This window comes from Salvelinus fontinalis, chromosome 8, assembly GCF_029448725.1.
Source record: "Salvelinus fontinalis isolate EN_2023a chromosome 8, ASM2944872v1, whole genome shotgun sequence".
NCBI classification, from domain to species: Eukaryota; Metazoa; Chordata; class Actinopteri; order Salmoniformes; family Salmonidae; genus Salvelinus; species Salvelinus fontinalis.
In genome coordinates, this window is record NC_074672.1 from 51,545,893 (window position 1) to 51,570,699 (window position 24,807).

The 24,807-nt window shown below is 48.2% G+C and overlaps 1 protein-coding gene and 1 long non-coding RNA gene across 2 annotated transcripts in view; both read left to right on the forward strand.

The window, feature by feature from the left end:
• Positions 1–184: 184 nt before the first annotated feature.
• Positions 185–9,729, forward strand: LOC129861396 (uncharacterized). The gene is made up of 8 exons (XR_008760586.1): positions 185–1,029; positions 1,263–2,222; positions 2,456–5,420; positions 5,650–6,278; positions 6,407–8,003; positions 8,195–8,358; positions 8,886–8,917; positions 9,017–9,729. It is a non-coding gene; the product is annotated as an uncharacterized LOC129861396 (long non-coding RNA).
• A 6,302-nt stretch (positions 9,730–16,031) lies between these two features.
• Positions 16,032–24,807, forward strand: part of LOC129861397 (CXXC-type zinc finger protein 1-like) — a 32,469-nt gene continuing 23,693 nt past the window's right edge. The window contains exons 1-4 of the mRNA XM_055932793.1: positions 16,032–16,258; positions 16,946–17,319; positions 17,868–17,968; positions 18,173–18,534. Coding sequence (XP_055788768.1) covers positions 16,256–16,258; positions 16,946–17,319; positions 17,868–17,968; positions 18,173–18,534 — 840 coding nt within the window. The 5' untranslated portion in view covers positions 16,032–16,255. The remainder of the gene's footprint in view (positions 16,259–16,945; positions 17,320–17,867; positions 17,969–18,172; positions 18,535–24,807) is intronic.

Consider the following 24,807-nt stretch of genomic DNA (forward strand, 5'->3'; position numbering starts at 1 on the left):
GACACATCAGCGTTCCCAGGTCATCCTCTTAGACACATCAGCGTTCCCAGGTCATCCTGTTAGACACATCAGCGTTCCCAGGTCATCCTGTTAGACACATCAGCGTTCCCAGGTCATCCTTCCTCTTAGACACATCAGCGTTCCCAGGTCATCCTCTTAGACACATCAGCGTTCCCAGGTCATCCTGTTAGACACATCAGAGTTCCCAGGTCATCCTCTTAGACACATCAGCGTTCCCAGGTCATCTATCCTCTTAGACACATCAGCGTTCCCAGGTCATCCATCCTCTTAGACACATCAGCGTTCCCAGGTCATCCTTCCTCTTAGACACATCAGTGTTCCCAGGTCATCTATCCTGTTAGACACATCAGCGTTCCCAGGTCATCCATCCTGTTAGACACATCAGCGTTCCCAGGTCATCTATCCTGTTAGACACATCAGCGTTCCCAGGTCATCCTGTTAGACACATCAGCGTTCCCAGGTCATCTATCCTGTTAGACACATCAGCGTTCCCAGGTCATCCTTCCTGTTGGACACATCAGCGTTCCCAGGTCATCTATCCTGTTAGACACATCAGCGTTCCCAGGTCCTCCTTCCTCTTAGACACATCAGCGTTCCCAGGTCATCCTGTTAGACACATCAGCATTCCCAGGTCATCCTGTTAGACACATCAGCGTTCCCAGGTCATCTATCCTGTTAGACATATCAGCGTTCCCAGGTCATCCTTCCTCTTAGACACATCAGCGTTCCCAGGTCATCCTTCCTCTTAGACACATCAGCGTTCCCAGGTCATCCTTCCTCTTAGACACATCAGCGTTCCCAGGTCATCCTTCCTCTTAGACACATCAGCGTTCCCAGGTCATCCTTCCTCTTAGACACATCAGCGTTCCCAGGTCATCTATCCTGTTAGACACATCAGCGTTCCCAGGTCATCCATCCTGTTAGACACATCAGCGTTCCCAGGTCATCCTTCCTCTTAGACACATCAGTGTTCCCAGGTCATCCTGTTAGACACATCAGCGTTCCCAGGTCATCCTGTTAGACACATCAGCGTTCCCAGGTCATCCTGTTAGACACATCAGCATTCCCAGGTCATCTATCCTGTTAGACATATCAGCATTCCCAGGTCTTCCTGTTAGACACATCAGCATTCCCAGGTCATCTATCCTGTTAGACACATCAGCGTTCCCAGGTCATCTATCCTGTTAGACACATCAGCGTTCCCAGGTCATCTATCCTGTTAGACACATCAGCGTTCCCAGGTCATCCATCCTGTTAGACACATCAGCGTTCCCAGGTCATCTATCCTGTTAGACACATCAGCGTTCCCAGGTCATCTATCCTGTTAGACACATCAGCGTTCCCAGGTCATCTATCCTGTTAGACACATCAGCGTTCCCAGGTCATCCTCTTAGACACATCAGCGTTCCCAGGTCATCCTTCCTCTTAGGCACATCAGCGTTCCCAGGTCATCTATCCTGTTAGACACATCAGCGTTCCCAGGTCATCCTTCCTCTTAGACACATCAGCGTTCCCAGGTCATCCATCCTCTTAGACACATCAGCGTTCCCAGGTCATCCTCTTAGAAACATCAGCGTTCCCAGGTCATCTATCCTGTTAGACACATCAGCGTTCCCAGGTCATCTATCCTCTTAGACACATCAGCGTTCCCAGGTCATCCTTCCTCTTAGACACATCAGCGTTCCCAGGTCATCTATCCTGTTAGACACATCAGCGTTCCCAGGTCATCCTTCCTGTTAGACACATCAGCGTTCCCAGGTCATCCATCCTCTTAGACACATCAGCGTTCCCAGGTCATCTATCCTCTTAGACACATCAGCGTTCCCAGGTCATCCTTCCTCTTAGACATATCAGCGTTCCCAGGTCATCCTCTTAGAAACATCAGCGTTCCCAGGTCATCTATTTTGTTAGACACATCAGCGTTCCCAGGTCATCCATCCTCTTAGACATATCAGCGTTCCCAGGTCATCCTTCCTCTTAGACACATCAGCGTTCCCAGGTCATCCTGTTAGACACATCAGCTTTCCCAGGTCATCCTTCCTCTTAGACACATCAGCGTTCCCAGGTCATCCATCCTGTTAGACACATCAGCGTTCCCAGGTCATCCTTCCTCTTAGACACATCAGCGTTCCCAGGTCATCCTTCCTCTTAGACACATCAGTGTTCCCAGGTCATCCTGTTAGACACATCAGCGTTCCCAGGTCATCCTGTTAGACACATCAGCGTTCCCAGGTCATCCTGTTAGACACATCAGCATTCCCAGGTCATCTATCCTGTTAGACATATCAGCATTCCCAGGTCTTCCTGTTAGACACATCAGCATTCCCAGGTCATCTATCCTGTTAGACACATCAGCGTTCCCAGGTCATCTATCCTGTTAGACACATCAGCGTTCCCAGGTCATCTATCCTGTTAGACACATCAGCGTTCCCAGGTCATCCATCCTGTTAGACACATCAGCGTTCCCAGGTCATCTATCCTGTTAGACACATCAGCGTTCCCAGGTCATCTATCCTGTTAGACACATCAGCGTTCCCAGGTCATCTATCCTGTTAGACACATCAGCGTTCCCAGGTCATCCTCTTAGACACATCAGCGTTCCCAGGTCATCCTTCCTCTTAGACACATCAGCGTTCCCAGGTCATCTATCCTGTTAGACACATCAGCGTTCCCAGGTCATCCTTCCTCTTAGACACATCAGCGTTCCCAGGTCATCCATCCTCTTAGACACATCAGCGTTCCCAGGTCATCCTCTTAGAAACATCAGCGTTCCCAGGTCATCTATCCTGTTAGACACATCAGCGTTCCCAGGTCATCTATCCTCTTAGACACATCAGCGTTCCCAGGTCATCCTTCCTCTTAGACACATCAGCGTTCCCAGGTCATCTATCCTGTTAGACACATCAGCGTTCCCAGGTCATCCTTCCTGTTAGACACATCAGCGTTCCCAGGTCATCCATCCTCTTAGACACATCAGCGTTCCCAGGTCATCTATCCTCTTAGACACATCAGCGTTCCCAGGTCATCCTGTTAGACACATCAGCGTTCCCAGGTCATCCTTCCTGTTAGACACATCAGCGTTCCCAGGTCATCCATCTTAGACACATCAGCGTTCCCAGGTCATCTATCCTCTTAGACACATCAGCGTTCCCAGGTCATCCTGTTAGACACATCAGCGTTCCCAGGTCATCCTGTTAGACACATCAGCGTTCCCAGGTCATCTATCCTCTTAGACACATCAGCGTTCCCAGGTCATCCTTCCTCTTAGACACATCAGCGTTCCCAGGTCATCCTGTTAGACACATCAGCGTTCCCAGGTCATCCTGTTAGACACATCAGCGTTCCCAGGTCATCCTGTTAGACACATCAGCGTTCCCAGGTCATCCTTCCTGTTAGACACATCAGCGTTCCCAGGTCATCCTTCCTCTTAGACACATCAGCGTTCCCAGGTCATCCTTCCTCTTAGACACATCAGCGTTCCCAGGTCATCCTCTTAGACACATCAGCGTTCCCAGGTCATCCATCCTCTTAGACACATCAGCGTTCCCAGGTCATCCTCTTAGACACATCAGCGTTCCCAGGTCATCCTTCCTCTTAGACACATCAGCGTTCCCAGGTCATCCTGTTAGACACATCAGCTTTCCCAGGTCATCCTTCCTCTTAGACACATCAGCGTTCCCAGGTCATCCATCCTGTTAGACACATCAGCGTTCCCAGGTCATCCATCCTGTTAGACACATCAGCGTTCCCAGGTCATCCTTCCTCTTAGACACATCAGCGTTCCCAGGTCATCCTTCCTCTTAGACACATCAGCGTTCCCAGGTCATCTATCCTGTTAGACACATCAGCGTTCCCAGGTCATCCTTCCTCTTAGACATATCAGCGTTCCCAGGTCATCCTCTTAGAAACATCAGCGTTCCCAGGTCATCTATTTTGTTAGACACATCAGCGTTCCCAGGTCATCCATCCTCTTAGACATATCAGCGTTCCCAGGTCATCCTTCCTCTTAGACACATCAGCGTTCCCAGGTCATCTATCCTGTTAGACACATCAGCGTTCCCAGGTCATCCTTCCTCTTAGACACATCAGCGTTCCCAGGTCATCCTTCCTGTTAGACACATCAGCATTCCCAGGTCATCCTCTTAGACACATCAGCGTTCCCAGGTCATCCTGTTAGACACATCAGCGTTCCCAGGTCATCCTGTTAGACACATCAGCGTTCCCTAGTCATCCTTCCTCTTAGACACATCAGCGTTCCCAGGTCATCCTTCCTCTTAGACACATCAGCATTCCCAGGTCATCCTGTTAGACACATCAGTGTTCCCAGGTCATCCTGTTAGACACATCAGCGTTCCCAGGTCATCCTTCCTCTTAGACACATCAGCGTTCCCAGGTCATCCTCTTAGACACATCAGCGTTCCCAGGTCATCCTCTTAGACACATCAGCGTTCCCAGGTCATCCATCCTCTTAGACACATCAGCGTTCCCAGGTCATCCTTCCTCTTAGACATATCAGCATTCCCAGGTCATCCTGTTAGACACATCAGTGTTCCCAGGTCATCCTCTTAGACACATCAGCGTTCCCAGGTCATCCTTCCTCTTAGACACATCAGCGTTCCCAGGTCATCCTCTTAGAAACATCAGCGTTCCCAGGTCATCCATCCTCTTAGACACATCAGCGTTCCCAGGTCATCCTTCCTCTTAGACACATCAGCGTTCCCAGGTCATCTATCCTGTTAGACACATCAGCGTTCCCAGGTCATCCTTCCTCTTAGACACATCAGCGTTCCCAGGTCATCCATCCTCTTAGACACATCAGCGTTCCCAGGTCATCCTGTTAGACACATCAGCGTTCCCAGGTCATCCTTCCTCTTAGACACATCAGCGTTCCCAGGTCATCCATCCTCTTAAACACATCAGCGTTCCCAGGTCATCCATCCTGTTAAACACATCAGCGTTCCCAGGTCATCCTTCCTCTTAGACACATCAGCGTTCCCAGGTCATCCTTCCTCTTAGACACATCAGCGTTCCCAGGTCATCCTGTTAGACACATCAGCGTTCCCAGGTCATCCTGTTAGACATATCAGCGTTCCCAGGTCATCCTTCCTGTTAGACACATCAGCGTTCCCAGGTCATCCTGTTAGACACATCAGCGTTCCCAGGTCATCCATCCTGTTAGACACATTAGTGTTCCCAGGTCATCCTTCCTGTTAGACACATCAGCGTTCCCAGGTCATCCTGTTAGACACATCAGCGTTCCCAGGTCATCCTGTTAGACACATCAGCGTTCCCAGGTCATCCTTCCTCTTAGACACACCAGCGTTCCCAGGTCATCCTTCCTCTTAGACACATCAGCGTTCCCAGGTCATCCATCCTCTTAGACACATCAGCGTTCCCAGGTCATCCTGTTAGACACATCAGCGTTCCCAGGTCATCCTGTTAGACACATCAGCGTTCCCAGGTCATCCTGTTAGACACATCAGCGTTCCCAGGTCATCCTCTTAGACACATCAGCGTTCCCAGGTCATCCATCCTGTTAGACACATCAGTGTTCCCAGGTCATCCTTCCTCTTAGACATATCAGCGTTCCCAGGTCATCCTTCCTCTTAGACACATTAGCGTTCCCAGGTCATCCTCTTAGAAACATCAGCGTTCCCAGGTCATCCTTCCGCTTAGACACATCAGCGTTCCCAGGTCATCCTCTTAGAAACATCAGCGTTCCCAGGTCATCCTTCCTCTTAGACACATCAGCGTTCCCAGGTCATCCTCTTAGAAACATCAGCGTTCCCAGGTCATCCATCCTCTTAGACACATCAGCGTTCCCAGGTCATCCTTCCTCTTAGACACATCAGCGTTCCCAGGTCATCTATCCTGTTAGACACATCAGCGTTCCCAGGTCATCCTTCCTCTTAGACACATCAGCGTTCCCAGGTCATCCTTCCTGTTAGACACATCAGCATTCCCAGGTCATCCTCTTAGACACATCAGCGTTCCCAGGTCATCCTGTTAGACACATCAGCGTTCCCAGGTCATCCTGTTAGACACATCAGCGTTCCCAGGTCATCCTGTTAGACACATCAGCGTTCCCAGGTCATCCTTCCTCTTAGACACATCAGCGTTCCCAGGTCATCCTTCCTCTTAGACACATCAGCATTCCCAGGTCATCCTGTTAGACACATCAGTGTTCCCAGGTCATCCTGTTAGACACATCAGCGTTCCCAGGTCATCCTTCCTCTTAGACATATCAGCGTTCCCAGGTCATCCTCTTAGACACATCAGCGTTCCCAGGTCATCCTGTTAGACACATCAGCGTTCCCAGGTCATCCATCCTCTTAGACACATCAGCGTTCCCAGGTCATCCTGTTAGACACATCAGCGTTCCCAGGTCATCCTTCCTGTTAGACACATCAGCGTTCCCAGGTCATCCTGTTAGACACATCAGCGTTCCCAGGTCATCCTTCCTCTTAGACACATCAGCGTTCCCAGGTCATCCTTCCTCTTAGACATATCAGTGTTCCCAGGTCATCCTTCCTCTTAGACACATCAGCGTTCCCAGGTCATCCTCTTAGACACATCAGCGTTCCCAGGTCATCCATCCTGTTAGACACATCAGTGTTCCCAGGTCATCCTTCCTCTTAGACACATCAGCGTTCCCAGGTCATCCTTCCTCTTAGACATATCAGTGTTCCCAGGTCATCCTTCCTCTTAGACACATCAGCGTTCCCAGGTCATCCTTCCTCTTAGACACATCAGCGTTCCCAGGTCATCCATCCTGTTAAACACATCAGCGTTCCCAGGTCATCCATCCTGTTAGACACATCAGCGTTCCCAGGTCATCTATCCTCTTAGACACATCAGCGTTCCCAGGTCATCCTGTTAGACACATCTGCGTTCCCAGGTCATCCTGTTAGACACATCAGCGTTCCCAGGTCATCCATCCTGTTAAACACATCAGCATTCCCAGGTCATCCTTCCTGTTAGACATATCAGCGTTCCCAGGTCATCCTTCCTCTTAGACACATCAGCGTTCCCAGGTCATCCTTCCTCTTAGACACATCAGCATTCCCAGGTCATCCTTCCTCTTAGACACATCAGCGTTCCCAGGTCATCCTTCCTCTTAGACACATCAGCGTTCCCAGGTCATCCTTCCTCTTAGACACACCAGCGTTCCCAGGTCATCCTGTTAGACACATCAGCGTTCCCAGGTCATCCATCCTGTTAAACACATCAGCGTTCCCAGGTCATCCATCCTGTTAAACACATCAGCGTTCCCAGGTCATCCTTCCTCTTAGACACATCAGCGTTCCCAGGTCATCCTTCCTCTTAGACACATCAGCGTTCCCAGGTCATCCATCCTGTTAAACACATCAGCGTTCCCAGGTCATCCATCCTGTTAAACACATCAGCGTTCCCAGGTCATCCATCCTGTTAGACACATCAGCGTTCCCAGGTCATCCTTCCTCTTAGACACATCAGCGTTCCCAGGTCATCTATCCTCTTAGACACATCAGCGTTCCCAGGTCATCCTCTTAGACACATCAGCGTTCCCAGGTCATCCTGTTAGACACATCAGCGTTCCCAGGTCATCCTCTTAGACACACCAGCGTTCCCAGGTCATCCTGTTAGACACATCAGCGTTCCCAGGTCATCCATCCTGTTAAACACATCAGCGTTCCCAGGTCATCCATCCTGTTAGACACATCAGCGTTCCCAGGTCATCCTTCCTCTTAGACACATCAGCGTTCCCAGGTCATCTATCCTCTTAGACACATCAGCGTTCCCAGGTCATCCTCTTAGACACATCAGCGTTCCCAGGTCATCCTCTTAGACACATCAGCGTTCCCAGGTCATCCTTCCTCTTAGACACATCAGCGTTCCCAGGTCATCTATCCTCTTAGACACATCAGCGTTCCCAGGTCATCCTCTTAGACACATCAGCGTTCCCAGGTCATCTATCCTCTTAGACACATCAGCGTTCCCAGGTCATCCTCTTAGACACATCAGCGTTCCCAGGTCATCCATCTTGGACATATCAGCGTTCCCAGGTCATCCATCTTGGACACATCAGCGTTCCCAGGTCATCCATCTTGGACATATCAGCGTTCCCAGGTCATCTATCTTGGACACATCAGCGTTCCCAGGTCATCCATCTTGGACACATCAGCGTTCCCAGGTCATCCATCTTAGACACATCAGCGTTCCCAGGTCATCCTTCCTCTTAGACACATCAGCGTTCCCAGGTCATCTATCCTCTTAGACACATCAGCGTTCCCAGGTCATCCTCTTAGACACATCAGCGTTCCCAGGTCATCCTGTTAGACACATCAGCGTTCCCAGGTCATCCTCTTAGACACACCAGCGTTCCCAGGTCATCCTGTTAGACACATCAGCGTTCCCAGGTCATCCATCCTGTTAAACACATCAGCGTTCCCAGGTCATCCATCCTGTTAGACACATCAGCGTTCCCAGGTCATCCTTCCTCTTAGACACATCAGCGTTCCCAGGTCATCTATCCTCTTAGACACATCAGCGTTCCCAGGTCATCCTCTTAGACACATCAGCGTTCCCAGGTCATCCTCTTAGACACATCAGCGTTCCCAGGTCATCCTTCCTCTTAGACACATCAGCGTTCCCAGGTCATCTATCCTCTTAGACACATCAGCGTTCCCAGGTCATCCTCTTAGACACATCAGCGTTCCCAGGTCATCTATCCTCTTAGACACATCAGCGTTCCCAGGTCATCCTCTTAGACACATCAGCGTTCCCAGGTCATCCATCTTGGACATATCAGCGTTCCCAGGTCATCCATCTTGGACACATCAGCGTTCCCAGGTCATCCATCTTGGACATATCAGCGTTCCCAGGTCATCTATCTTGGACACATCAGCGTTCCCAGGTCATCCATCTTGGACACATCAGCGTTCCCAGGTCATCCATCTTAGACACATCAGCGTTCCCAGGTCATCCTTCCTCTTAGACACATCAGCGTTCCCAGGTCATCCATCTTAGACATTGATCGTACTTGAGAGGAATGAATTTACATGGTTGAGGACAGAATTGTTGGGATTAAACTACAATGACAACGAAGATTACTACTGATGCTACTTTTGTTGGTGTGGTGTAACAGCTACTAATGTCACTATTAACTATTGTTTTGGGCAGTTTGTACTACTGTTTGAAAATGTGACTGTTTAATTGGGGCGAGCCATTGGAACTACAGTATTATGGACGTCTGGTTTGATCTAACAGTTACTAACTATCCTGAGTCGCCGACAACTGCTTGGTCTTCATACGGATTTAAGAGAAGTGGACTAACGATGTACACAGCTTTGTATACAGGATCAGCACACACACTGGCTTTATCAAAAAAGATTTTGCACACAGTGCCTCTCCTCCAATCCTGCAACCCCCCCCAGCCTCCACTTCCTACTCCACCATGGCCACTCCTCTTCTAACCCCCCCTCCCTTACGTCCTACTCCACCATGGCCCCTCCTCTTCTAACCCCCCCTCCCTTACGTCCTACTCCACCATGGCCCCTCCTCTTCTAACCCCCCCTCCCTTACGTCCTACTCCACCATGGCCCCTCCTCTTCTAACCCCCCCTCCCTTACGTCCTACTCCACCATGGCCCCTCCTCTTCTAACCCCCCCTCCCTTACGTCCTACTCCACCATGGCCCCTCCTCTTCTAACCCCCCCCCCCCCTTACGTCATACTCCACCATGGCCCCTCCCCTTCTAACCCCCCCCCCCCCCCCCCCCCAGCCTCCACTTCCTACTCCACCATGGCCCCTCCTCTTCTAACCCCCCCCCCCCCCCCTTACGTCCTACTCCACCATGGCCCCTCCCCTTCTAACTCCCCCACACCACCACTCAGGACTTACCGCTTTCTGATTGGCTGGCCCAGAGCTGACGGGCAGAGACTCCGCCACCCGTTGTTCTACGTCACGTAATTCCCAATGCTCTGCGTGTTGCTTCGACTGCTTCTCCGATGCTCCATATTACAACCAGACTTATCAGGGCCGTTTGAATTCTCTCCCTGCTGTACGTTAATTCATCCTCCATATACCCTCTGCTCCACCGGATGTTGTCACGAGAGACAGGAAGGAGAGAGACAGGAAGGAGAAGTAGGTTGTCAGAGGAAGGAAAATGTCTTCTTGACGTTATTGTGATCTCTGTTGCACGTGTCAGCACTTATTGAATGAATGCTGTATTATAAACATGAATGTACGTAGAGTACTATCTCAATAACACATGTACTCTGGAATGAACCGTATTATAAACATGAATGTACGTAGAGTACTATCTCAATAACACATGTACTCTGGAATGGACCTGTATTATAAACATGAATGTACGTAGAGTACTATCTTAATAACACATGTACTCTGGAATGGACTGTATTACTATGTCTCTGTAACAACAAAAGGAACGGACAGAAATATAATGTTGTGTGTATGTCTCGGGATATGGAGGGGAGGGAGATAGTAATTGTAAATTTGTCAGTACATTAGTACATTACGTGTGCATCAGAGCAGGCATTATTTTGAAGATAAACATTTTATGGAATTTTGAATTTTAGCTGTATATACATACTGTAGGTATTTTTGTTTAAATTAAAATGCAGCGATATGAAATATCGCTCTTATAATATAAAATATGTTCTTGCTGTTGGAAAGATTGTGTGTTTTTATTCAGGTCTGAAACTTAACCCTGGAATCTATATTATGGGTGTGGAACAACTTAACCCTGGAACCTATATTATGGGTGTGGAACAACTTAACCCTGGAACCTATATTATGGGTGTGGAACAACTTAACCCTGGAATCTATATTATGGGTGTGGAACAACTTAACCCTGGAACCTATATTATGGGTGTGGAACAACTTAACCCTGGAACCTACAGTAGGGGATCTAATCAATCTGGACCACTGAAGTTACCCTCTTTACAGTAGGGGATCTAATCAATCTGGACCACTGAAGTTACCCTCTTTACAGTAGGGGATCTAATCAACCTGGACCGCTGAAGTTACCCTCTTTACAGTAGGGGATCTAATCAACCTGGACCGCTGAAGTTACCCTCTTTACAGTAGGGGATCTAATCAACCTGGACCACTGAAGTTACCCTCTTTACAGTAGGGGATCTAATCAATCTGGACCACTGAAGTTACCCTCTTTACAGTAGGGGATCTAATCAACCTGGACCGCTGAAGTTACCCTCTTTACAGTAGGGGCTCTAATCAACCTGGACCGCTGAAGTTACCCTCTTTACAGTAGGGGCTCTAATCAACCTGGACCGCTGAAGTTACCCTCTTTACAGTAGGGGATCTAATCAACCTGGACCACTGAAGTTACCCTCTTTACAGTAGGGGATCTAATCAATCTGGACCACTGAAGTTACCCTCTTTACAGTAGGGGATCTAATCAACCTGGACCGCTGAAGTTACCCTCTTTACAGTAGGGGCTCTAATCAACCTGGACCGCTGAAGTTACCCTCTTTACAGTAGGGGCTCTAATCAACCTGGACCGCTGAAGTTACCCTCTTTACAGTAGGGGATCTAATCAACCTGGACCGCTGAAGTTACCCTCTTTACAGTAGGGGATCTAATCAACCTGGACCGCTGAAGTTACCCTCTTTACAGTAGGGGATCTAATCAACCTGGACCGCTGAAGTTACCCTCTTTACAGTAGGGGCTCTAATCAACCTGGACCGCTGAAGTTACCCTCTTTACAGTAGGGGATCTAATCAACCTGGATCACTGAAGTTACCCTCTTTACAGTAGGGGATCTAATCAACCTGGACCACTGAAGTTACCCTCTTTACAGTAGGGGCTCTAATCAACCTGGACCGCTGAAGTTACCCTCTTTACAGTAGGGGATCTAATCAACCTGGACCGCTGAAGTTACCCTCTTTACAGTAGGGGCTCTAATCAACCTGGACCGCTGAAGTTACCCTCTTTACAGTAGGGGATCTAATCAACCTGGACCGCTGAAGTTACCCTCTTTACAGTAGGGGATCTAATCAACCTGGACCACTGAAGTTACCCTCTTTACAGTAGGGGATCTAATCAACCTGGACCGCTGAAGTTACCCTCTTTACAGTAGGGGATCTAATCAACCTGGACCACTGAAGTTACCCTCTTTACAGTAGGGGATCTAATCAACCTGGACCGCTGAAGGGTTGCAGATTACGCCATAGAAATGTAAAGTTAATTTCCCGATTGAGCCGACCTATGTAGCGTATTCCGTGAATACAGTCTACGCTCATGTGAGAACGCTGCCTTTAAATTACAATCATGCCGTAACGCTGAATTTCTGCCAGACGGATTGAATAGAGCCATAAGGTCAATTAATACCAACAACAACAAAAAACAATGTTATAAAATGAAATTCTAGTTCAGGTGTGTAATCTGTGTCTGTAAAACTGCTCCTTAACCCTACATTTGACTTAGCCTAACCTAAACCTATAAGCCTAGCCTAATACATAAACCTACTCAAATGGGAAAATGGACAAGGCAGTTGGCAGCTTTTTGAACGTATTTTGATGCTATACAAGGTTTAGGTTCCTGTTATAAACGATGGCATAATGCAACCTTATAATGATGGGTTATAGTTGGGTTATACAAATTGTGCTATGCTCTTGAGAAATGTATAAATTAGTGTATTGAAAGGGTCCATCTGTGATTGTTTCATCAATGTTTTGGACTTTTTAATAATTTACACACTTGAAGAATATAACTTATAAATGCCTCATGAGTTTAGTCCAGTTGTCATACCCCATCAGAACGCCATCAGAACGCCATCAGAACTCCTTCAGAACCCATCAGAACAACATCAGAACCACATCAGAACTACATCAGAACCCCATCAGAACCACATCAGAACCACATCAGAACCCCATCAGAACCCCATCAGAACTCCTTCAGAACCCATCAGAACTCCATCAGAACCACATCAGAACTCCATCAGAACTCCATCAGAACCCCATCAGAACCCCATCAGAACCACATCAGAACCCCATCAGAACTCCATCAGAACCACATCAGAACCACATCAGAACCCCACCAGAACCCCATCAGAACCCCATCAGAACCCATCAGAACCACACCAGAACCCCATCAGAACCCCATCAGAACCACATCAGAACCACATCAGAACCACATCAGAACCCCATCAGAACTCCATCAGAACCACATCAGAACTCCATCAGAACTCCATCAGAACCACATCAGAACCCCATCAGAACCCCATCAAAACCACATCAGAACCCCATCAGAACCATATCAGAACCCCATCAGAACTCCATCAGAACTCCATCAGAACCCCATCAGAACTCCATCAGAACCACATCAGAACCACATCAGAACTCCATCAGAACCCCATCAGAACCACATCAGAACCCCATCAGAACTCCATCAGAACCACATCAGAACCACATCAAAACCCCATCAGAACCACATCAGAACCCCATCAGAACCACATCAGAACCCCATCAGAACCACATCAAAACCACATCAGAACCCCATCAGAACCCCATCAGAACCCCATCAGAACTCCATCAGAACTCCATCAGAACTCAAAATATGTACTTGTTCAACTCAATTGTTAATTTTAAACATTGTTTAGCCTCTGAATATGGTTAAAATGAGCATTTTCCTTTTTGCTTATGGCGGAATACAGCTAAGTGAGTGAGGTTTAAGTGCCAGACTCGGTCTGTGGTGGTATGTAAACAGCTACGAAAAATACAGATGAAAACTCCTCTAGGTAGATAGTGTGGTCTACAGCTTATCATGAGATACTCTACCTCAGGTGAGAAAAACCTTGAGACTTCCTTAGATATCGTGCACCAGCTATTGTTTAGAAATATGCATAGGCTCCCGCCCCGTGTCTTACCAGAGGCTGCTGTTCTGTCCTGTGGATCTGGGTCGGGTATCTGAAGTAGTATATCCCTCCCGTCTGACTCGTTGAAGAAGAACTCTGTCCAATTTGAGGTGAATAATACCAGTTCTGATGTCCAGAAGCTCTTTCCGGTCCTAAGAGACGGTATCAGCAACATTATATACAAAACAAGTTACGAGCAATGCGAAAAATCTAACAATATAGCACGGTTGATTAAGGGGATGAGGAATAACTGTACTTTATCACATTGTCCTAGGCTATATGGACCTGAACAATAGGATAAATATTCACTTTCAGACTGATTTTCCAAATTATTAATATCAAGTGAACATTTATAAGCATTATTCACATAGGATGTATAATAGAATGACATTTCTATCAAATTCAAAAATGATTGAAAAGAAAAGTGATTTGTTATCAGTTCATTAATCGAATTCATTAATAAATTCAACAATGAATGACAATAAATAATTGAAATCAAATTAAAATGTTGATGCATAATAATGAGTTCATTACCTGAATGCATCTCTCTATAGCCGATAGAGCGTTAACAAAAATATTCATTCAAATATGATTAGGCCTCTCAAAGACTTAGGCCTTGTAGAAAGAGGGCCAATCAAGTTAGGTCTGCCAAATTAATGTAGCATTGGATAAAATACATAAATCCAGCCACGGAGTATAACCTTTCATCATCAAAAAAAGAGTTTTTTTTATAACATGCACAATTAGATCTATCTATCTACATCAATCTATATAGAGCAAGCTGGACTAAATTCGAGCCCAGTAACTTTGCTCACCGCATCCTCCTTTGACAGTCTCGTCCTGCTGCCACGAAAAGCCCCGACCTGCTGATCTGCTCGAAGTGTGTCCGTTCCTCTGGCGATGCTGGACATGTTGGCTGTTCTCGGCGGCGCGTCATCTCTTCGAACCCATTCCGTCGTGGTTATCGGTTGGCCTACGACTACTGGTAGTACCGGTCAAATGTAAGTTATGAATCGCAAATCACCATACAGCTGACACACTTCGATTTCATCAATCATTTTGATTCCAATTTAGTTGTCCAAAATACTGTCAACTTGCACCTGCGTCTTCGCTGATGAATGCCTTTATCTCTGGCCAGTCAATTGGTAAAATGACATTGTTTCGTCAATTAGTCGCTTCTAATAGAGCTGAAAATGTTGTAATAACCATGAATTGAACCGACTGTTTGTTTATTAACGAGGGACGTCCCACGTTTAACCTGGACAGATAAAAGTAGGAGTTTGCGCTGACTTCAGCCGTGACGGCATGAGAGAGAAATGAAACATCGTCGCCTGCAGGTGATACCTGTATTTCACTGTCCAATCCGAGGCTCGGACATGATCTGAGTCTGTCTGGTCTCTTGGGCATCAAATTGGGAAAGCCTCAAGGGAGAACACACAGTACCTTATAAACAAAGAGCCGCATATATTGGCCCAAAAATAACACATCTGATTTATTTTATTTAAATCGGGGTGTGGAGAAAAGTGAGGCGGGGTATCCGTTAAACAGTAATTCAACTTTGTCCGGCCTTACTGAGAATGGTATTGTGGTTTAATTGGTCTGTTGGTTTATTCAGTTGCTTGAGTTGCTTTCAACATCATTGCTGCCCGTTTTTAATCCTTAAAAAAGCTAAGATAAGTGGTAGAGGCAGAAGGGAACAATAATAAACTGTTCTGTTGCGACCTCCAGTTGGCTCCTCTTTCCAACACTAAGAGGCTCTTTCCAACACTAAGAGGCTCTTTCCAACACTAAGAGGCTCTTTCCAACACTAAGAGGCTCTTTCCAACACTAAGAGGCTCTTTCCAACACTAAGAGGTTTAAAAGTGTTGTTGTGATATAACGATTACCTCATTGAAAATGTATGCGAAGTTGATATTTGCCTGTAGAATTAATGGCCAAAAAATATGTATTTTCAACGTCCGGAAAGATAGGGAAAATACGTATTTTGAGCACCAAAATGCACCTGATTTCAACGTCCGGGGTAAAAAAAATAATTTAAAAAAATGATTTCATGTTGGGGTGGTACGCAATACTTTTCAGATCAGAGTTGTAGAAATTGGACTTGCATTATCTCCTAACAAACAGCAGGTGGTGCGCTACCTCAAAAGGCTACTTGTGGCTCGCTTTGAAAATACCCGAAGAAGGATGAACCGGAAGCAACCATTTTCTGCAGATGTTTTGAACCAAAATCGTGCAAAATCAAAACATCTAAATGTGAAATCAAATGTTTTATTTTCTCATGCAGTGGTTGGACATTATTTCTCTACTCTACCCGGTTTTTCTGTAAGTGTCTCGCCCAACGCGATCCCCAGTCATCATGGTAAGTGAAAGAGCATCTCATCATTTTCAGCATCTCCTCATATGGCATTGTCCATCTTCACAAAGCGGGATGATACGGCGATGTGTGTATGTGTGATTCTGCATCGCAAACCAGGTTTATATTCGTTATTCTAGTCATGGTCATTTCATGTTAAAAATACTGATATACATTCATTCATTAATTCGTTCATTTGATACCTGATGTTTTCAAATCCAAGTCAAATCAAAAAAACAAATCAAACACAAGCAGCCCGATTAAATATTGCCAACATTTTGCCCAATTATTGCCAACATTTGTTCAATTATTGGCAAAGAGCTGATCTGATTGGTAAAAATATGAATTTAGTGGAAGATCAGAATTGGGCTGCCAGTGTTAACGCCGAGCAAGAAGATGAGTACAGATTGGAATAATATACTTTTTTAATATGGATACCTAAAGCCTTAGTCAATCTATTATCTTTTCTTCTTTACTAAATACTGCTTCTTCCTCTCATCTTTGTTGACATGATCAGAATTGAGCTAATTTAGGCAATCATTACCATGGGCAAATACACACACACACACACACACACACACAAACACACACACACACACACACACACACACACACACACACACACACACACACACACACACATACACACACTCCGGATGTATCAAATGTTGCTTCTGCTCCTCTACCCCTCAGGACAGTCACAGTGAGGTATCAGACCTCGACCCAGCCCCTGGCCCTGAAAGACCTGTAGGACCCATGATGGAGGGGGACAACGCACCTGTCTACTGTGTATCAGACCTCGACCCAGCCCCTGGCCCTGAGAGACCTTTAGGACCCATGATGGAGGGGGACAACGCACCTGTCTACTGTGTATCAGACCTCGACCCAGCCCCTGGCCCTGAGAGACCTTTAGGACCCATGATGGAGGGGGACAACGCACCTGTCTACTGTGTATCAGACCTCGACCCAGCCCCTGGCCCTGAGAGACCTTTAGGACCCATGATGGAGGGGGACAACGCACCTGTCTACTGTGTCTGTCGCAAACCTGACATCAACTGCTTCATGATGTAACTGTCTGTCTGTCTGTCTGTCTGTCTGTCTGTCTGTCTGTCTGCCTGCCTATCTGTCTGTCTGTCTGTCTGTCTGCCTGCCTATCTGTCTGTCTTTCTACAGTCTCTATGTCTTTCTACTGCCTGCCTGTCTGTCTGTCTGTCTATTGTGTCTGTCTGCCTATCTGTCTGTCTTTCTACTGTCTGTCTGTCTTTCTACTGTCTGTCTGTCTTTCTCCTGCCTGCCTGTCTGTCTGTCTATTGTGTCTGTCTGCCTGCCTGTCTGTCTGTCTGTCTATTGTGTCTGTCTGCCTGCCTGCCTGTCTATTGTGTCTGTCTGCCTGTCTGTCTGTCTGTCTATTGTGTCTGCCTGTCTGTCTGTCTGCCTGCCTGCCTATCTGTCTGTCTTTCTACTGTCTGTCTTTCTTTCTACTGCCTGCCTGTCTGTCTGTCTGTCTATTGTGTCTGTCTGCCTGTCTGTCTGTCTGAACAAAGATGACAAACGACAGATGGACGGGTGGAACAGGCCTCTCATACCTGTGTTTCCCCTGTCTCTGTCTCTGCAGTGGTTGCGACTGCTGTAACGAGTGGTTTCACGGTGACTGCATCGGCATATTGGAGAAGGCAGCTAAAGTCATTCGGGTGTGGTACTGTGAGAAATGTCGCGGTAAGTCTGTCCTCTGTTTTAGTAAAGACGATGACCATCCAATGCAGACGTGTCGAGAAAAAGGGACAAACACGGAAAACCACTGCACTCCTTTTGTGATCTAAAAATGAAACGGCCAATGAAGCAGTTAAAGGGCCAATCTGTGATATGTACATCCAATCATTTAAACGAATTAAACCCACTGATTCTTGTGTTGTTATCTAGCCAAAGACGGGACCCTGGAGATAAAGTATCGTCCCAAGAAGACCAAGGAGAAGACGGAGAAGGAGACGGGAGACCAGGAGAAGACCGAGAAGGAGAAGGAGACGGGAGACCAGGAGAAGACCGAGAAGGAGACGGGAGACCAGGAGAAGACGGAGAAGGAGACGGGAGACCAGGAGAAGACAGAGAAGGAGAAGGAGACGGGAGACCAGGAGAAGACCGAGAAGGAGACGGGAGACCAGGAGAAGACCGAGAAGGAGACGGGAGACCAGGAGAAGACCGAGAAGGAGACGGGAGACCAGGAGAAGATGGAGAAGCAGCATCACACTCTAGACCTGAATATAGAACACCGCCGAGGGTCCCGGGTAACAACCAATAATTCACTGAATATATACGGCGCCTTCAGAAAGTATTCATACCCCTAGACATTTTCCACATTTTGTTTTATTACCCGAGCGCCTAAGAACAGTCCTTAGCCATGGTATATTGGCCATGGGGCGGCAGGTAGCCTAGTGGTTAGAGCGTTGGACTTGAAAGGTTGCAAGATCAAATCCCCCGAGCTGACAAGGTAAAAATCTGTCGTTCTGCCCCCTGAAACGAGGCAGTTAACCCACTGTTCCCCGGTAGGCCGTCATTGAAAATAAGAATTTGTTCTTAACTGACGTGCCTAGTTAAATAAAGGTAAAAAAAAAAAATATATATTATTTTTTTAATACCACATGCGTAATTGCTTAAATATGCCATCCATGACCTATAGAAATACATTTATAAATATGTTTTTACATTTTGAGTCAAACCATTCATTAACCATTAACAAATAATTTATAAATAATCTTGCATTGATAATAACTCATTTATAGCTGGTTTATAGGTTTGTTAAATAGTACATTATTAAATAATTTAAAATAGTGTTTATAAATGCGTAATTTACTATTTTGCTTTTTTTTTACATTTTCAAATGTAGGAATAATGATTAATAAATGGTAGAATGGTTGAAATCATATTGTGTCTGAACGGTCAAATCTGATTCCTGGCCATGTACCTTGTATCTGAACGGTCAAATCTGATTCCTGGCCATGCGCCTTGTGTCTGAACGGTCAAATCTGATTCCTGGCCATGTGTCTTGTGTCAGAACGGTCAAATCTGATTCCTGGCCATGTGTCTTGTGTCTGAACGGTCAAATCTGATTCCTGGCCATGCGCCTTGTGTCTGAACGGTCAAATCTGATTCCTGGCCATGCGCCTTGTGTCTGAACGGTCAAATCTGATTCCTGGCCTTGTGTCTGAACGGTCAAATCTGATATTTGCCCTCAAGTGGTTTTTAGACTGTTATTTGACATATCTTATTGCTTGTTAGCTGCTCTATTGACAGTTTGACAAGAACATGTGGTAGCTTGTTAATTATTTACAAACAAATGAGTGAATGTGTCAAAATCTAAACAGCTAGCTAGCTAGTGGACTGTTGTGGCTAGTGGACTGTTGTGGCTAGCTAGCTAGTGGACCGTTGTGGCTAGCTGGCTAGTGGACTGTTGTGGCTAGCTGGCTAGTCGACTGTTGTGGCTAGCTGGCTAGTGGACTGTTGTGGCTAGCTAGCTAGTGGACTGTTGTGGCTAGCTAGCTAGAGGACTGTTGTGGCTAGCTGGCTAGAGGATTGTTGTGGCTAGCTGGCTAGTGGACTGTTTTGGCTAGCTGGCTAGAGGACTGTTGTGGCTAGCTGGCTAGTGGACTGTTGTGGCTAGCTGGCTAGTGGACTGTTGTGGCTAGCTGGCTAGTGGACTGTTGTGGCTAGCTGGCTAGTGGACTGTTGTGGCTAGCTGGCTAGTCGACTGTTGTGGCTAGCTAGCTAGTGGACTGTTTTGGGTAGCTAGCTAGTGGACTGTTGTGGCTAGCTAGCTAGTCGACTGTTGTAGCTAGCTAGCTAGTGGACTGTTGTGGCTAGCTGGCTAGTGGACTGTTGTGGCTAGCTAGCTAGTGCACTGTTGTGGCTAGCTAGCTAGTGGACTGTTGTGGCTAGCTGGCTAGTGGACTGTTGTGGCTAGCTGGCTAGTGGACTGTTGTGGCTAGCTAGCTAGTCGACTGTTTTGGCTAGCTGGCTAGTGGACTGTTGTGGCTAGCTGGCTAGTGGACTGTTTTGGCTAGCTAGCTAGTCGACTGTTGTGGCTAGCTGGCTAGTGGACTGTTGTGGCTAGCTGGCTAGTCGACTGTTGTGGCTAGCTAGCTAGTGGACTGTTGTGGCTAGCTGGCTAGTCGACTGTTGTGGCTAGCTAGCTAGTGGACTGTTGTGGCTAGCTGGCTAGTCGAGTGTTGTGGCTAGCTGGCTAGTCGACTGTTGTGGCTAGCTAGCTAGTGGACTGTTTTGGGTAGCTAGCTAGTGGACTGTTGTGGCTAGCTAGCTAGTGGACTGTTGTGGCTAGCTAGCTAGTGGACTGTTGTGGCTAGCTGGCTAGTGGACTGTTGTGGCTAGCTAGCTAGTGCACTGTTGTGGCTAACTAGCTAGTGGACTGTTGTGGCTAGCTGGCTAGTGGACTGTTGTGGCTAGCTGGCTAGTGGACTGTTGTGGCTAGCTAGCTAGTCGACTGTTTTGGCTAGCTGGCTAGTGGACTGTTGTGGCTAGCTGGCTAGTGGACTGTTTTGGCTAGCTAGCTAGTCGACTGTTGTGGCTAGCTGGCTAGTGGACTGTTGTGGCTAGCTGGCTAGTCGACTGTTGTGGCTAGCTAGCTAGTGGACTGTTGTGGCTAGCTGGCTAGTCGACTGTTGTGGCTAGCTAGCTAGTGGACTGTTGTGGCTAGCTGGCTAGTCGAGTGTTGTGGCTAGCTGGCTAGTCGACTGTTGTGGCTAGCTAGCTAGTGGACTGTTTTGGGTAGCTAGCTAGTGGACTGTTGTGGCTAGCTAGCTAGTCGACTGTTGTGGCTAGCTAGCTAGTGGACTGTTGTGGCTAGCTGGCTAGTGGACTGTTGTGGCTAGCTAGCTAGTGCACTGTTGTGGCTAACTAGCTAGTGGACTGTTGTGGCTAGCTGGCTAGTGGACTGTTGTGGCTAGCTGGCTAGTGGACTGTTGTGGCTAGCTGGCTAGTGGACTGTTGTGGCTAGCTGGCTAGTGGACTGTTGTGGCTAGCTGGCTAGTGGACTGTTGTGGCTAGCTGGCTGGTGGACTGTTGTGGCTAGCTGGCTAGTGGACTGTTGTGGCTAGCTGGCTAGTGGACTGTTGTGGCTAGCTGGCTAGTGGACTGTTGTGGCTAGCTAGCTAGTGGACTGTTTTGGGTAGCTAGCTAGTGGACTGTTGTGGCTAGCTAGCTAGTCGACTGTTGTGGCTAGCTAGCTAGTGGACTGTTGTGGCTAGCTGGCTAGGGGACTGTTGTGGCTAGCTGGCTAGGGGACTGTTGTGGCTAGCTGGCTAGTGGACTGTTGTGGCTAGCTGGCTAGTGGACTGTTGTGGCTAGCTGGCTAGTCGACTGTTGTGGCTAGCTAGCTAGTCGACTGTTGTGGCTAGCTGGCTAGTCGACTGTTGTGGCTAGCTGGCTAGTCGACTGTTGTGGCTAGCTGGCTAGTCGACTGTTGTGGCTAGCTAGCTAGTCGACTGTTGTGGCTAGCTGGCTAGTCGACTGTTGTGGCTAGCTGGCTAGTTGACTGTTGTGGCTAGTGGACTGTTGTGGCTAGCTAGCTAGTCGACTGTTGTGGCTAGCTAGCTAGTGGACTGTTGTGGCTAGCTGGCTAGTCGACTGTTGTGGCTAGCTGGCTATTCGACTGTTGTGGCTAGCTGGCTAGTCGACTGTTGTGGCTAGCTAGCTAGTGGACTGTTGTGGCTAGCTAGCTAGTGGACTGTTTTGGGTAGCTAGCTAGTCGAGTGTTGTGGCTAGCTGGCTAGTCGACTGTTGTGGCTAGCTGGCTAGTCGACTGTTGTGGCTAGCTGGCTAGTCGAGTGTTGTGGCTAGCTGGCTAGTGGACTGTTGTGGCTAGCTGGCTAGTGGACTGTTGTGGCTAGCTGGCTAGTGGACTGTTGTGGCTAGCTGGCTGGTGGACTGTTGTGGCTAGCTGGCTAGTGGACTGTTGTGGCTAGCTGGCTAGTGGACTGTTGTGGCTAGCTGGCTAGTGGACTGTTGTGGCTAGCTGGCTAGTGGACTGTTGTGGCTAGCTAGCTAGTGGACCGTTGTGGCTAGCTGGCTAGTGGACTGTTGTGGCTAGCTGGCTAGTGGACTGTTGTGGCTAGCTAGCTAGTGGACTGTTGTGGCTAGCTGGCTAGTGGACTGTTGTGGCTAGCTAGCTAGTGGACTGTTGTGGCTAGCTGGCTAGTGGACTGTTGTGGCTAGCTGGCTAGTGGACTGTTGTGGCTAGCTAGCTAGTGGACTGTTGTGGCTAGCTGGCTAGTGGACTGTTGTGGCTAGCTGGCTAGTGGACTGTTGTGGCTAGCTGGCTGGTGGACTGTTGTGGCTATGACGAAAAGGACTTGTTTTGAAAGTTGGATCATCTTATCCTTTGAGGCTTTAAAAGTGCTCTGACACTACGGTTTTGAACATTCAAAGCAACTGGGAAACATTCAGTCTACACCACCACCACCATTCAGCCTACACCACCACCTCCATTCAGCCTACACCACCACCACCATTCAGCCTACACCACCACCACCATTCAATCTACACCACCACCACCATTCAGCCTACACCACCATCACCATTCAGCCTACACCACCACCTCCATTCAATCTACACCACCACCACCATTCAGCCTACACCACCATCACCATTCAGCCTACACCACCACCACCATTCAGCCTACACCACCACCACCATTCAGCCTACACCACCATCACCATTCAGTCTACACCACCACCACCATTCAGCCTACACCACCACCACCATTCAGCCTACACCACCACCATTCAGCCTACACCACCATCACCATTCAGTCTACACCACCACCTCCATTCAGTCTACACCACCACCTCCATTCAGCCTACACCACCACCACCATTCAGCCTAAACCACCACCACCATTCAGCCTACACCACCACCACCATTCAGTCTACACCACCACCACCATTCAGCCTACACCACCACCTCCATTCAGCCTACACCACCACCATTCAGCCTACACCACCACCATTCAGCCTACACCACCACCACCATTCAGCCTACACCACCACCATTCAGCCTACACCACCACCATTCAGCCTACACCACCACCATTCAGCCTACACCACCACCATTCAGCCTACACCACCACCACCATTCAGCCTACACCACCACCATTCAGTCTACACCACCACCTCCATTCAGCCTACACCACCACCACCATTCAGTCTACACCACCACCACCATTCAGCCTACACCACCTCCATTCAGCCTACACCACCACCACCATTCAGTCTACACCACCACCACCATTCAGCCTACACCACCACCACCATTCAGTCTACACCACCACCATTCAGCCTACACCACCACCACCATTCAGTCTACACCACCACCATTCAGCCTACACCACCACCACCATTCAGTCTACACCACCACCATTCAGCCTACACCACCACCACCATTCAGTCTACACCACCACCTCCATTCAGCCTACACCACCACCACCATTCAGCCTACACCACCACCACCATTCAGCCTACACCACCACCACCATTCAGCCTACACCACCACCACCATTCAGCCTACACCACCACCTCCATTCAGTCTACACCACCACCATTCAGTCTACACCACCACCACCATTCAGCCTACACCACCACCATTCAGCCTACACCACCACCATTCAGCCTGCACCACCACCACCATTCAGCCTACACCACCACCATTCAGCCTACACCACCACCATTCAGCCTACACCACCACCTCCATTCAGCCTACACCATCACCTCCATTCAATCTACACCACCACCTCCATTCAGCCTACACCACCACCATTCAGCCTACACCACCACCACCATTCAGCCTACACCACCACCATTCAGCCTACACCACCACCATTCAGCCTACACCACCACCACCATTCAGCCTACACCACCACCACCATTCAGCCTACACCACCACCTCCATTCAGCCTACACCACCACCATTCAGCCTACACCACCACCACCATTCAGTCTACACCACCACCACCATTCAGCCTACACCACCACCTCCATTCAGTCTACACCACCACCACCATTCAGTCTACACCACCACCATTCAGCCTACACCACCATCACCATTCAGCCTACACCACCACCACCATTCAGTCTACACCACCACCACCATTCAGTCTACACCACCACCATTCAGCCTACACCACCACCACCATTCAGTCTACACCAACACCACCATTCAGCCTACACCACCACCACCATTCAGCCTACACCACCACCACCATTCAGTCTACACCACCACCACCATTCAGTCTACACCACCACCACCATTCAGTCTACACCACCACCTCCATTCAGCCTACACCACCACCACCATTCAGTCTACACCACCACCACCATTCAGCCTACACCACCACCTCCATTCAGCCTACACCACCACCACCATTCAGTCTACACCACCACCACCATTCAGCCTACACCACCACCACCATTCAGTCTACACCACCACCACCATTCAGTCTACACCACCACCACCATTCAGCCTACACCACCACCACCATTCAGCCTACACCA